The 12489-nt window shown below is 45.1% G+C and overlaps 1 protein-coding gene across 1 annotated transcript in view; it reads right to left on the reverse strand.

The window, feature by feature from the left end:
* Positions 1 to 473: 473 nt before the first annotated feature.
* LOC147751262 (uncharacterized) overlaps positions 474 to 12489 on the reverse strand; it is a 49258-nt gene continuing 37242 nt past the window's right edge. Inside the window, exon 4 of the mRNA XM_086933178.1 lies at positions 474 to 826. Coding sequence (XP_086789304.1) covers positions 474 to 826 — 353 coding nt within the window. The remainder of the gene's footprint in view (positions 827 to 12489) is intronic.

Raw genomic sequence — 12489 nt, forward strand, 5'->3', positions numbered from 1 at the left:
GTGTGGCACTGTTTCGATCGCCGCCAACAGATCCAGCAGTATGAGGATCGCTCTGCCCCCCTGATCTAGCTTCTCTTTGAGATGTTCCGTCACTTCCAGCAGAGCTGTCTGTATCAGTGATGTAATTGGCCCTAAAGCCCGATTGAGTGGGGTGCAAGAGATTGTGATTCTCCGCGTATTCCAAAATCACTTTATTAACATGTTTGTCCAACACTTTGGAGAAGGCTGGTAGGAGGGAGATAGGCCTATAATTCACGGGAATATTTGGATCAGCACTCAGTTTTTTCAGGAGTGGCAGGATTTTTGCCTGCTTCAAGAGTGGTGGCACAATGCCCGTTGCCAGAGAAGAGTTCAGCACCTTATTGACTGGTTGGCTTATGGTGGATGCTAGAGCAGGTAGTAATTTAGCTGGGCAGGCATCTGCTGGTGATCCTGACTTAGGGCCCATCAGATAAGTAGGTGAATCCTCGATTTCAATGGCTGGGAAGTGTAATAGTGGTGGGCCTTGTGAGTCCCAAGTACTGATGAAGCCTGATTGTTTCATCTTCGATGCTACGTGAAGGCCTATCCTCTCTAGTCTCCACAGAGAAGGACTGATGGATCGTCACTATTTTTTCGTGGAAGGAGCGGGCCACCTGGTTAGTCCAGTTTGCTGACAGTGGGGTTTCTTTACTAATTGTCTTCGGAGCTGTAAAGGACTTTAAAATACTAAAGATCTCCTTGCCCTTGTTATTAGTGGTCACAATTTTGGTCTGCAGATAGCTTATCTTGGCCACTTTCACCATTTTGTAATGTGATTTTAAATCTGCCCTGTAGATGATCATATCTGCCGAAAGATAATGGTTATGCCACTTTCTTTCAAGGCTTTTGCATTTACTTTTGCTGACTCTCAAGGATTCACTGAGCCAGGGAGCTGAGCGACAGACTCTCCTTGAAGTGCGGGAGGTCAGAGGAGCGTCCGCTTTGATGTTAGTCCTAAGCCAAGAATCTAAAGCGCAAGCGTCCACTACGGGATTGTCCGAAAGTAAAGGGACAGATGAATCGTGTGCCCTCTACAGGGACAGCAGAGATATTTTATTGAAGGCTCTGAAGTTGTATTTGCCGCTTTCTTCCTAGATGGCACATGCTTCCCTGTATCTGATATCCAGAAGATGACAAGGAAGTGATACAACCAAGTTAAGGGGATCGGAGGATCCATGTCCAGTTCCGTATTACAGAAGATTTTATCTAATATATGTCCCAGCTTGTGTGTGGGATCCGAAATGATAAGCATTAATTTAAAGGCTGGCTTATTCTGCAACCTGTGCTATTATATTAGGTACAATAGTAGATGGAGTTTTTCACACTTTTTCGGTTCACATGCGGTCCCTTGGGGACTGCACGGCCCAATTGGCCAAGTTGCGAGCTCTACTTTTAGCTCTCAAATTTGCTAGTCCTGAATTGCCCCCCCCCCCCCTTGTTGTTTGTGACTCTTTTTATTGTGTACTGTCTTTCAATGACAATTTGTTTTTTGGAAACAAACTGATTTTCAGGATTCTAAAGATAGCACAATCAAGCATAAAATGTTTTGGGTCAGTATGGCCACTCTTAAAGACAGTTTGCCACTTACACATGTTATCCACACATTAGGTCATCAATGTGCTGGAGTGCATGCTGTTGGTAATTCTATGGTTGATGAAGCAGCCACATTTTGGTGGCTATAGTGGCAAAAAAGGAGGGTAATCCTTTTTCCCAGGGTTTACCGTCCCTCTGTACCAGATGACTACTGACAAAGTACCATTTGTAACTATTCCTACAGTGGGTTATCGCTTGATTCCCAATGATGACCGGAGACTATGGCTCAGTGTGGCTACCCATGAAGGCTTAGCTTCAGCTCATGCAGGAGTGTCTGCTACAGTTTCTCTTTTACAGCAATGCTATTGGTGGCACGGTTCATACCAGTAGACTCGCAGATATGTGCTTTGTTATGAGATTTGCAACAAATGAAGAGTTCTACTGTGTAGCTTTCACCTCAGACTGATCTTTTCATTTCTAACCATCCATTTGGGTGTATTTATCTTGATCATTGCGGTTCATTAACATCCATAATGCTTTCAAATATATTTTGGTTGCAGGGGATTCATGCACTAGATTCCTCTGGGTTTGGCCGCAGAGCTCTGCCGACGCTTGTTTGCATGTCTTTGTCTGGACTTATGCCTGTGGCTTTTTTCATTCAGACAAAGATATGGCTTTTGCCTCTACAGCTTATAGTGATTTGATGAAGTCCATTGGGGTGCAGGTGCATTCCACATCTCCATATAGACCTGAGGACAATTCTGTTGTGGAACGGATGAACCGTGACGTAAAGCAATCTTTAACAACAAGGGTATTAGGTAAGGGCCTTGGCTGGTTGACTCACCTCTATGGGGTTCAACATGCTCTTACTAACCTCCAACGAAGATCTCTGGGTGGGTGGACCCCGTACGAAATGCCCTTTGGCATTATAATGTTTGTTCTAGACCTTGAGGGTCTAGACATTGTGGCGGCAGCCACTACATTTGTCATAGATAACCACTGTACGGTATTACAGGATTTACAAAAGAGTGGTGATGCTCTGGGGAAAACACATTTGCCCTCACCCTCGCCAGCGGATGCAGCAGTTCTGATTCCTGTTTCTGGCTTGCTCCCCAAAGTTAGTGGTCTTGTTCGTGAAAAAGTGGCGATCAAGAAATAATTTGGTCCCTCATATTGTGCTCCTGTCCCAATTCTTGGTCTTCAGGGCACCAAACTGTGATTCTACCTCTGCTACCAAGATACAAAGAGAATCGCTTTGTTTCGATTGAACATGTCAAGCTACATCATATGGCCAATACTCAGTAGTATGCCTAGGAGTGTCCCACATCGGGATATTTTTTTTACAACCTGTGAGCACCCTTCATTCCGATTCTCCCCAGCTGCCGGAGGGTGATGTCGAGACTTCAGTTGACCAGTTATCAGTTTTACCTTCTTCACATTCTACAATGGAAATTGTTTATTCTGACCCACCTCTTAATTCCCCAGTGAAAGGGCAAGCCTCAAGCCTAAATCCAAATGATTGGGATGTCAATGCTGTGAATTCTTTGTTTCTAAATTACAATATTACATTTTCTTTGATACAGAGGATTTGTATTTGAATTCGGCTAACTATGCCGATTTATTTGTTACCAACATTATGGCCATAATTTTCTGCATAGAACTAGTGGACAGCATCCCCTTTTTAATTATACACAATGGGAATATTGCCCTACTCCATCTCCGGGTAGTTCTAGCACGAAAAAGTGGAAGTACACTTATTTTAACAGATATAATCTTTCAGACCCGGCCTCATATTACTATAAATTGATTCCACCTTCTAAAAAATATATGCATACTAAGATAATTTATTGCTCTTCTTTTATTGAAAATGTGGCACTGAAGGGATATGATTATTGGAGAGATAACATATTTAAAATCAGTATGGGACACTAAGTTCTGGCAAATTCATGGTACTGAGTCCTTGTCCCATGCATGTCTGATACTAACTCAAATGATCTTTCTTAATGACACAGTCCAACACACTACTTGTCTGGGATTGGCTAAAATTAAAGAATTGAATACTCTCACTATTCCGTCCCTGGCCCTTTATGAAAACTGTGGGAGTGCCGGAGCCCACCCGGAGAATTTGCCGATTGATGCTCCGGTGGTGAGGCGGCCTGCCTGATTTCCAATGGCTGTGCCTGTCCCTCAAGTTTGAATTGAAGGCGGCCCTGGAAGAAATCAGATCCTTGGTCGGGCGCCCTGTGAGGAGTTGTGCCCCCCACGTAGTGAAGCAGCTTTAAGGGGAAGACTCTCTGGGCGAGTGACCGTCTGTGCCGCAGCCCAGCCAGAGCATGGAAGGAATAATTTCAAGAGAGGAGGGTGGAGATCTATAGGCCCCGGCGGTAGGAACAGACTGTTGGAGCCGCCGGAGCCTAATAACTTGAGCCCAAGCTGCTGGGGGCCCAACTGGATTAAGCCTCAATAATTACCTACTGAGGCAATAATAAGAGGCCCGGAGGAGCTAGGGGACTGATCCCCTGGACCCTGACCACAGGAATACTAGAGGCCCCGGAGGACACATCTTTACTCTAACCACCCTTCACTGTGTGCCGGAGCTGCGGGTACACCGGAGGTTACATTTGAGGAAGAACTGCGCTGTACTGAGTGACGGCCTCTTGTTCCGGGGGAGGCCTGACTTTAAAATGCCTGACTTTAAAATGGTGGATGCTCTGCGAGGAGTTCGGCCACACCGCCGTTCAACTCTGCTGCCATAGTGTTACAGATGCAGATGATTCAAAGCAAAACGTCCTGCATGCTACTCCTCACACAGCCACAGAAAAAACTCTCCAAGTACGACAGTGGGGGAGGGGAGATCACCTTGAACGTGGGCCGGAGCCTGTTTTCTCTTCGCTCTGAGAATGATCGAGTACCTGGGGAGAGACGAGTGCCTGGAGGTGAGAGAGTAGGGAGGACCGAGGTGAGCGGGGAGGAGACTTGGGTCGGACCATGGCTGGGGTCTAGCTGGTGGCGGAGAGTTACCCTGCCTGGATCTGATGAACTACGATAGCACGCTCGCCCTCCTGTTATGCTATGTTATGTTATCCTCCATTTATATCGCGCACAGCTACTCTGAAGTGTCCCGGCGTGAAAGCCAAATGGAAGAAGGAGAGATAGCCAGATCAGATTAGGAGCTTACTTAAACAGCATCGTTTTCAGGTGTTTTTTGAACAGTAACACAAGAAAGGGTACAGAGTTCCCCGGGAAGAGTGAAAGAAAAGAAGTGCGTGTACTGGACAGAAGGAGGGAATCCCCTTGTTGGAACTAAAACCCTCACACACCCAGGTAACTAGGTGTCATGCTTCATCATATGGGTTCTGCTCCTCGTCAGACTGGCGCTGCAATGCCTGACGGGCTCCCGAAACCGGGGCTCTTTATCGGAGATCTTTTGTTCCGGCCATATGGTGCATACGTGTGAGAGGGCGGGGAGGTGTAGTCGTGACGTGAAAGGGTGAAATTAAAAAAGGTGGGTCAGTCCACAATCTAATTTATTCACGTGGTAGACTCCCTTGATTAAAAGGTGGGAGGGGAGATAAATGCGCTGAATCTATCCGAGCATGTTAACTACTACCCTCTGGTTTTTGAACAGGCTCAGGTCGTCGTTGTTCCGTAGTTCAAAGGGCAAGGCATTCCAGGCCACAGCTTCTCTGACTGAGAGGGAGCTACCTCCCGTTGTAGCCAATGGATACCTGGGGACCAAGGCCAGGCATTGGCCAGAGGAGCGTAGCTGTCGGGGCGGCACGTAGAACGTGAACCGACTTCTAAGATACTGAGGGCCAGACTTGTAAAGCGCTCCATGGACCAACGTGAGAGCCTTAAACAATATACGTTGGTCGACCGGAAGCCAGTGCAAAACTCGAAGAAGCTGGCTCGCACTGGACCTTCCCGGCATACACAGTAAATCTCTAGCCGCTGCATTCTGGACAATCTGTAGCTTTCTTAACTGATATGCCGGAAGGCCAAAATATAAGGCATTAGCATAGTCCAGGCGTGAGAGAATGAGAGCCCGGGTCACCATTTCTTTAGCCATTCTAGGCAAAAGTGGAAGAAACTTTTTAAGGCACTTCAGTGTGCCAAAGCACACACCAGCCAACCTGTTGATCTGGGGCAGAAATCTCAATTCCTCGCTAAACCATACCCCCAAGTTTTCTGCAGGCTCCCCATAGATTTAGGCAAGGGCTAGCCTGCTGGCCAAATATCTTCTCTAAAATGGGAGGGAGGGGGGGGGGGGAGGGGGGGAAGGATCCGTAAAGAAGCACCTCCGATTTTTCTTCATTACATTTTAATTGGGCCTGGGCTAGCAACTGAAAAACTCCTGTGAAAAATTTTTGGCCTTCACTGGGAGAGATCTGTTTTCTTGTTTTCTTCCACGTAAAGAGGAGCTGGGTGTCATCAGCATAAGCTATGGTCTTGGCCCCCAGCTCCTCCGCCAAATAGGCGAAGGCCGGCGTCCAGACTTGCTGCATTCTATTGGTCACAAAAGATTTAATCCATTCCCACGCCTCTCCAGAAATGCCTTGGAAAATAAAGACGTGTCTGGTCACGAGTTTGCTGCTGTTTTTATTTTATTTTAACCAGCAACCTCGAGCTTCCGATTGTTCAGATAGCTCCTGTGATTTTTTCACATTTTTTTTCACACATGCATTCAACTTAGGCTCAAACAGTGAGGTTGAAACATAACCTGACCAAAATTATACACATTTCATGACAATTACAAACGTGAATTTACAAAATTATACTGTTTTAGACAAAAACAACTTAATTTGAATCAATATTCTGGACACATAAATTTCAATGCTTAACGGTACACCAGTAACAATCAAATGTTCAATTTCAGTCCTGTCTTCTTATTATTTGTACATTTCGGACTGAATATCACCAAGGGTATTTTGTATTTAAAAAATAAATCAATTCCTCTTTTTGCGCCCTTGGTGATAACGAATAAATCACTTGTGGAAATGCCGACGCATTTCCAAACCCGGTCCTATAATTCGGGGCGGGTTTTTCTTCAGGGCAACCTGGGTACCTGATGAGTTAAAAAGTGAAAAGAACTGTTTTAGTGCCTTCTCCTATTTCTTTGCAACTAAAATAGCGCTTATAGAACATGTGTGTACCTTAATGTTCCAGCGCTGCATGTGTCATTGTGCTTCTTCACAACTACGGAGTTTTTGAGTGCCTGTGTAAACAGTACACGGCCTTTAGCTGTCTGTACTGGCATTCAATATTGGCATTTCTATATTTTCAATATAAAGCCACTTACTTGTCTGGTTAGCTCTAGTGCGCAGATCGGTTCTTTCTATTCAAACTGTTTATATTGGAACTGTTTCTGTTGGAAGAAAGATTGAGCTTATGTCAGTTTCTTACCCTATTCAGTGTCGGGGAGCCGACTCTCTGTTCCGCTACTACCAAATGCTTACGTTTTGTTTACGTGTTTGGGTGGGGGGTTCTTTCTTCGTTCTGCAGTTTTAAACCTCCATATCGCACATTATGCTGCGTTGCGTAGCCGTTATTTTCTGTGGCCGCGGTCGCTTTATTAGGCTAAAAGGAATTGAGACCTTTATGTTAATGCGCTCAATTCACGTTGTTGAGAAGCTCAACTTACGTTTTGAATTTCGCGGCTTACCTCCTTCGGCCGTTCCTGCGTCTTTGCTTCCAACAGCTTTCACTCCTAGTGTCTAGCGTGTGAGTGAGGACTGACAACTAGTTTATGCGGAAGTCAGCATCAATGTCATCTGACTCCCTAAGAATTCTGGGAATTGTAGTTTTTTAAGATTATCTAATGAACCGACTGCTTTTAATTGAGCTCATTTGCTGAGGGAATGACCTTGGTCCTCTATGACTGCGGCGGCTTGCAGGATGGATATTAAAAGATGCTGGTGGCGTACACGGGGGAATCAGTGTAGGTTCCTTTGTAGTTCGCTTAGTTTATTCACTCCATTCATCACACTGTTGAACTTTAAAATTAAATATGCTTCTCTGCACAACAGTAGTGTGTCAATGTCTCCTCCTCGTGTGGGGGTTTTAATTGCAGACAACACGTCCATCTGAAATCTTTTTCAGTATGTCGGCATTGTTGGAAATGCTGTACCATTGGCGCTGTCTGTATGTTGAGTTTAATTCGTGATCTGTGTTGCGCAATTCTTTGATTTATTTGTTGGGTCGTTTTCCCAATGTATAGTTTGGGACAGGGGCAGATTATTGCATAAACCAGATTGCGGCTTTTGCAATTTGTGAATTCCTTATGATTCCATTTAATGGTGTTGTACTGAAATTCAATGCCTTCAATGGTGTTGACGCACGAGACGCATTCGACCGAGTAAGCAGGAGTCTTCTCTGGAACAAACTCAAGGGCTGGGGCTTGCCAGCAGAAATGCTTAACGCCATAACTGCCCTTTACACGGAAACCTGGGCTAGAGTAAAGCTGGGCGACGGGTGTAGCACAACCCCGAGCATTTTTACCCAGCGAGGATTGAAACAAGGATGCGTGCTAGCTCCCAGCCTCTTTAATTTGTTTCTTTCAGATATCGCACAGTACATTGAAAAAGCCGATTGTCACCCTCCAAACATGGCCAATGAGTCAGTCGCCATCCTACAATATGCAGACGACATTGTCTTGCTGAGCCAGACTCCCATTGGCTTACAGAGAGCAATAAATCATTTAGCATCCTACTTGGATCAGGCGCAACTGGAGCTAAACAAAGAAAAAACAAAAATTGTTCGCTTAGTGGATTCTAAAAAGACAAAGTTTAAATGGTCGGTAAAAGGGGCAACCGTGGAAGAGCAGCGTTCATATAAATATCTTGGCATAATAATTGAGCAGGGCATATCTCACAAGGAACAAAAATTGGCTTTAAAAGCTAAAGCCCAATCACTAATCTATGCTTACAGACTTCTACGTAAAAAACTAGACTGCCCGAACTACACTCATCTGCTGAAAGTCATGGCCGCACAAATCCAGCCCAGCCTATCGTACGGCTTAGTCACCTGGTGTGGAAAAGAAGCAAATCTACTGAACGAGCTCCAGACCAGGATCTACAAGGCCGTTTTTGAGCTGCCAAAATCTGCCTCTCCTTCTCAGGTTCGACTGGAATTCGGCTTACAGCACCAGAAATTCCGGGTAATGAGTAGCTTTGTCAAACTTTGTCATAAATTCCGCTGTTCTAACCCGGACACCCTGAACAAGTTATGCTGGGATGAAATTAAGCACCAGATGAACTTAGAAATACCGAGCTCATGGGGAAGCTTTTTGAGAACAGCTTTGACCGAGCTGGAACTACAAACAGCGTGGGAAAACGGGGAAGACAGAGTAAGCTTCGGCAAAGTCGTAAACGCCGCAGCTAAAAAAAAATTCTTGCTGGCTGACAAAAAATCAATCTCTAAGCGCCGGCATGGGTGGACAGTCATCAACTCATGCAGAACCCTAAAGCCCCCAAATTATCTATCCGCTCACTTCAGCTTGCAATTAAAAAAGAGCTTTACAAACTTCCGCATGGGCTTGCACGACTCAAAAGACCTGTATCCAACTTGGAAAAAGCCCATCAATCCGCAAACTGTCGATTATGTGGTTTTAAATCAGAATCTGTAACTCACTTATTATGTGCTTGTCCAGCAGTCCTGGAACAGAGGAGACAGTATTTAAAATTAATTTTCAATGAGTTGAACATCCGTTCATGCAGACAAGCAGTGATAAGCTGGCTGGAAGGCGCTTCCATTATCTTGGTCTGCAGGGGCGTCAAATTCATGACAACGGTCAGAAACCTCCTACGGCAAGCAGACGAAGAGTAAACAAAATAAGCAGGATCAAAGTCACCTTCAATAGCCGACCAATAACATTAATGAATGGACAGCATGCTTACTAGCGACTAGCTGCAGGTCGCAAATAGTGGTGTATGAACATTAAAATTTGGAACACTGGGGTATACACTATGCAATTATCTTTTCCAAAAGGTCCCCAAATTTTTAAAAATAAATATATTTCCTTTTATATAATTATGGAACCATGTCAAAATCAGGTGTATTTATAAATGTAATGACATTTTTACTACGTTTTTATGGACATGGGGGGGGGGTTTGTAATGATTTTAATTAATCAAACAATAAACTTATACAGAGACACAGGTACCACATTTATGGTGTCCTTCAATAGGTTTGAGTTTCCATATGGCTCGTAGATCTGATTTGACTTGGCTTGTCCCTAGGTCTGCCCTTACTAGCTGTTGTCCTATGCTCCTGTTTTTTTTTAGAGCAAAAAGTGGTTTATCCAAGGACATGTCAAGGCCTGTTACTAAGTGCCAATTTTTCATGATTATGGCTTTGAATTTGTTGGTATAGGGCCCATAAGTCGTTACACACACAAGCTTCTCCAATGGTTCTTTTTGTTTTTCCGTCAATAATTCTTCTCTGGGTGTGAACCTAGCTCGTTTGGTGGACTGTTTAAGTATTTTGCCTGGATATCCTCTCTCTTTTAGCTGATTGCTAAGAATTTCTGTGTGTGCTACAAAGTCCTCAATCCTGGCACAATTTCTCCTAATCCTAAGCATTTGGCTATAGGGGAGGTTAGCTTTTAAGTTTTGGGGATGGTAGCTTTTGTAGTGGAGGATTGTGTTTTTATCTGTTGCCTTGCGGTATAAGGTGGTGATTAGCTTTTGATCTTGTTGAAAAACCTCTACATCTAGAAATGTGAGGCGTGTTTTGCTACTTGAAACCGTGAATTTAATATCAGGGTGTCGCGTATTTAGCCATTCATGGAATTGGGTCAAGGTTTCTATGGTGCTGTTCCACTGGCACCAAATATCGTCGATGTAACGATACCATGTTAAGATCTGATTTCGGTAGGGATTGTTGTGGTACACGAAGCGTTCCTCATACAGGGCCATGAAGAGGACCGCCATCTCAGGGGCATAAGGACACCCCATGGCGGTCCCCTTCACCTGCATGTAGAACGTGTCCATGAACCGGAAGTAGTTCCTTTTTAGTGCGATTCTGGCCAGGTGAGAAATGCCAACATGTGACAACCGTGCCAAAAGTTGGCGGTGTGGAACGGTGTCAAATGCGGCAGAGAGGTCTAGAAGAACCAGAGCTGCTCTGCCGCCAGCATCCAGACACTCTCTAATAGCCTCTGAGACCTCCACTATGGTTGTCTCAGTGCTATGGGAGGCCCTGAAGCCCGACTGGGTGAATGGAAGTGCATTGTTTTTACCTTTCAATTTAATGAGCAAACAAAAATTAATGGCCATGAAAGATGCTACATACAATATGCTGCATATAGAAAACCTTGAACAACTACCCTTCACTGTGGCAGAGACTCATTCTGCGGTCTGGTTTATACACAGGGTTATTTTGTTGCCCATCTCGTTGTTTCAGTTTACTGCCTGCATGAAACATTTCCCCGTAGGTAGATATGGAGGGGAGGATTGTGAATCCACTGTCACACTTTCCCTTGTGTGTCAACAACAAAACTTCACGTCGCATGTAATGTTTCTGCCCCTAATTTGGATTGTTTTTTAAAAGGAACTCTTGTTCCTGTGTTAGACCTGACATCATTGGCCTGAGTCTCTCCTCCATTTTTTTCTGTTTGCCTCCCCTGTTTACGATGTTTTTGCTGGTATATTGCTTTGGGCACTGTGCCACTGCTGATCAGTGCCACAGTGCAAGTGCTCACTATGTAAAATTACTGTATTGATTGAATTCCATGTTTAGCTTATTTGGTTTACTGTCAGTCCCTAGTCTAGTGCACCAGGAGTGCCAGGGCTTGTAAATACAAATGCTGCTTGTGGGCTTGCAGCACATGCTGTGCCACCCACAAGGGCGGCCTAGTAAAAGTATGTCTAAAGGTCTGCCATTGCTAGACCTACGTGCAGTCTGGTACTGTGACGCTGACTGCGCAAGTACACCTACTTGCCAGTCCCCAAACCTTCCCTTAACTTCATGTTAGTCACCCCTATGGTAGGCCCGCGGGCAGGGTGCATTGTAAGCATAAAGTAGGACAAGCCTGACCAAGTTGGCATGTCCTAATAGTGAATTACAGCCATATTCGTTTTTCACTATTGTGAGGTTACCTGCTCTCCATTAGTTAGAATGGGCTGCCAGGATTATTAATGCTATAATCCTAGCTGGCTCGGGGAGCATGGGGCAATGTCGAGTTTGGTATCCCTGAACTCAGGGTTTAATAACGCATCCGTTTGTGTGGATGGTTTTTGGACTCTGGATTTGAAAATAGCACTTTTAGAAAGTGGCTATTTTCCTGTCTAACTATTTCTGGTTTCTGCTGGTTTGGTGTGTGTGTGACAGGGGCTGGGTGGCTCCAGAGTTCTGAATGAGTCAGTGTGGGGTGAGTGGTGCATTTGCATTGAGAGTAGGGGGAGAGTAGTTCCTGATAGCCTGCCCTGCCTGATACAATGCTGGCTCCACCTCCTGCTGGGCGACTGATAGCTCTGCTCCTGCCAGTGACAATACTGGCTCCACCTCCTGCTGGGCGTCTGAGGACCCAGCCCTGCACAGTGAATAGGCCAGGTGCCTCTGCCTGGCTACACCCACAACAAACCCAGGATGAGGGGAATTCCCCTGCATGGACAAAGGGATCAAAGCCAAAAAGGGGTATAAGAGAAGGACCCCTGAACCAAGACTTTAGATCACTTCTGACAAGGAACCCTGAACCAAGGACAAGAAGCCTGCTGATCCAAGGACTTGCCTACCCCTTCTGCCAGAGTGCTGTTTGCTGGGGGGAATCCTGCAGTTGCTTCTTTATTTTTGCCAAGGAACCAGGAGAGAGGAACTGTGTGTGTACTCTCAAACTTTGCTAAAGAAAATCTCCAAGGGCTGAAAGAGTGCCAGCCTCCTGTTGAAGTCACAGGGCTAAAGGACTTCATTTATTTGCTAAAAGTGCTTGTTGCTGGA

The sequence above is a fragment of the Lissotriton vulgaris genome, chromosome 1_1 (assembly GCF_964263255.1).
Source record: "Lissotriton vulgaris chromosome 1_1, aLisVul1.2, whole genome shotgun sequence".
NCBI lineage: Eukaryota > Metazoa > Chordata > Amphibia > Caudata > Salamandridae > Lissotriton > Lissotriton vulgaris.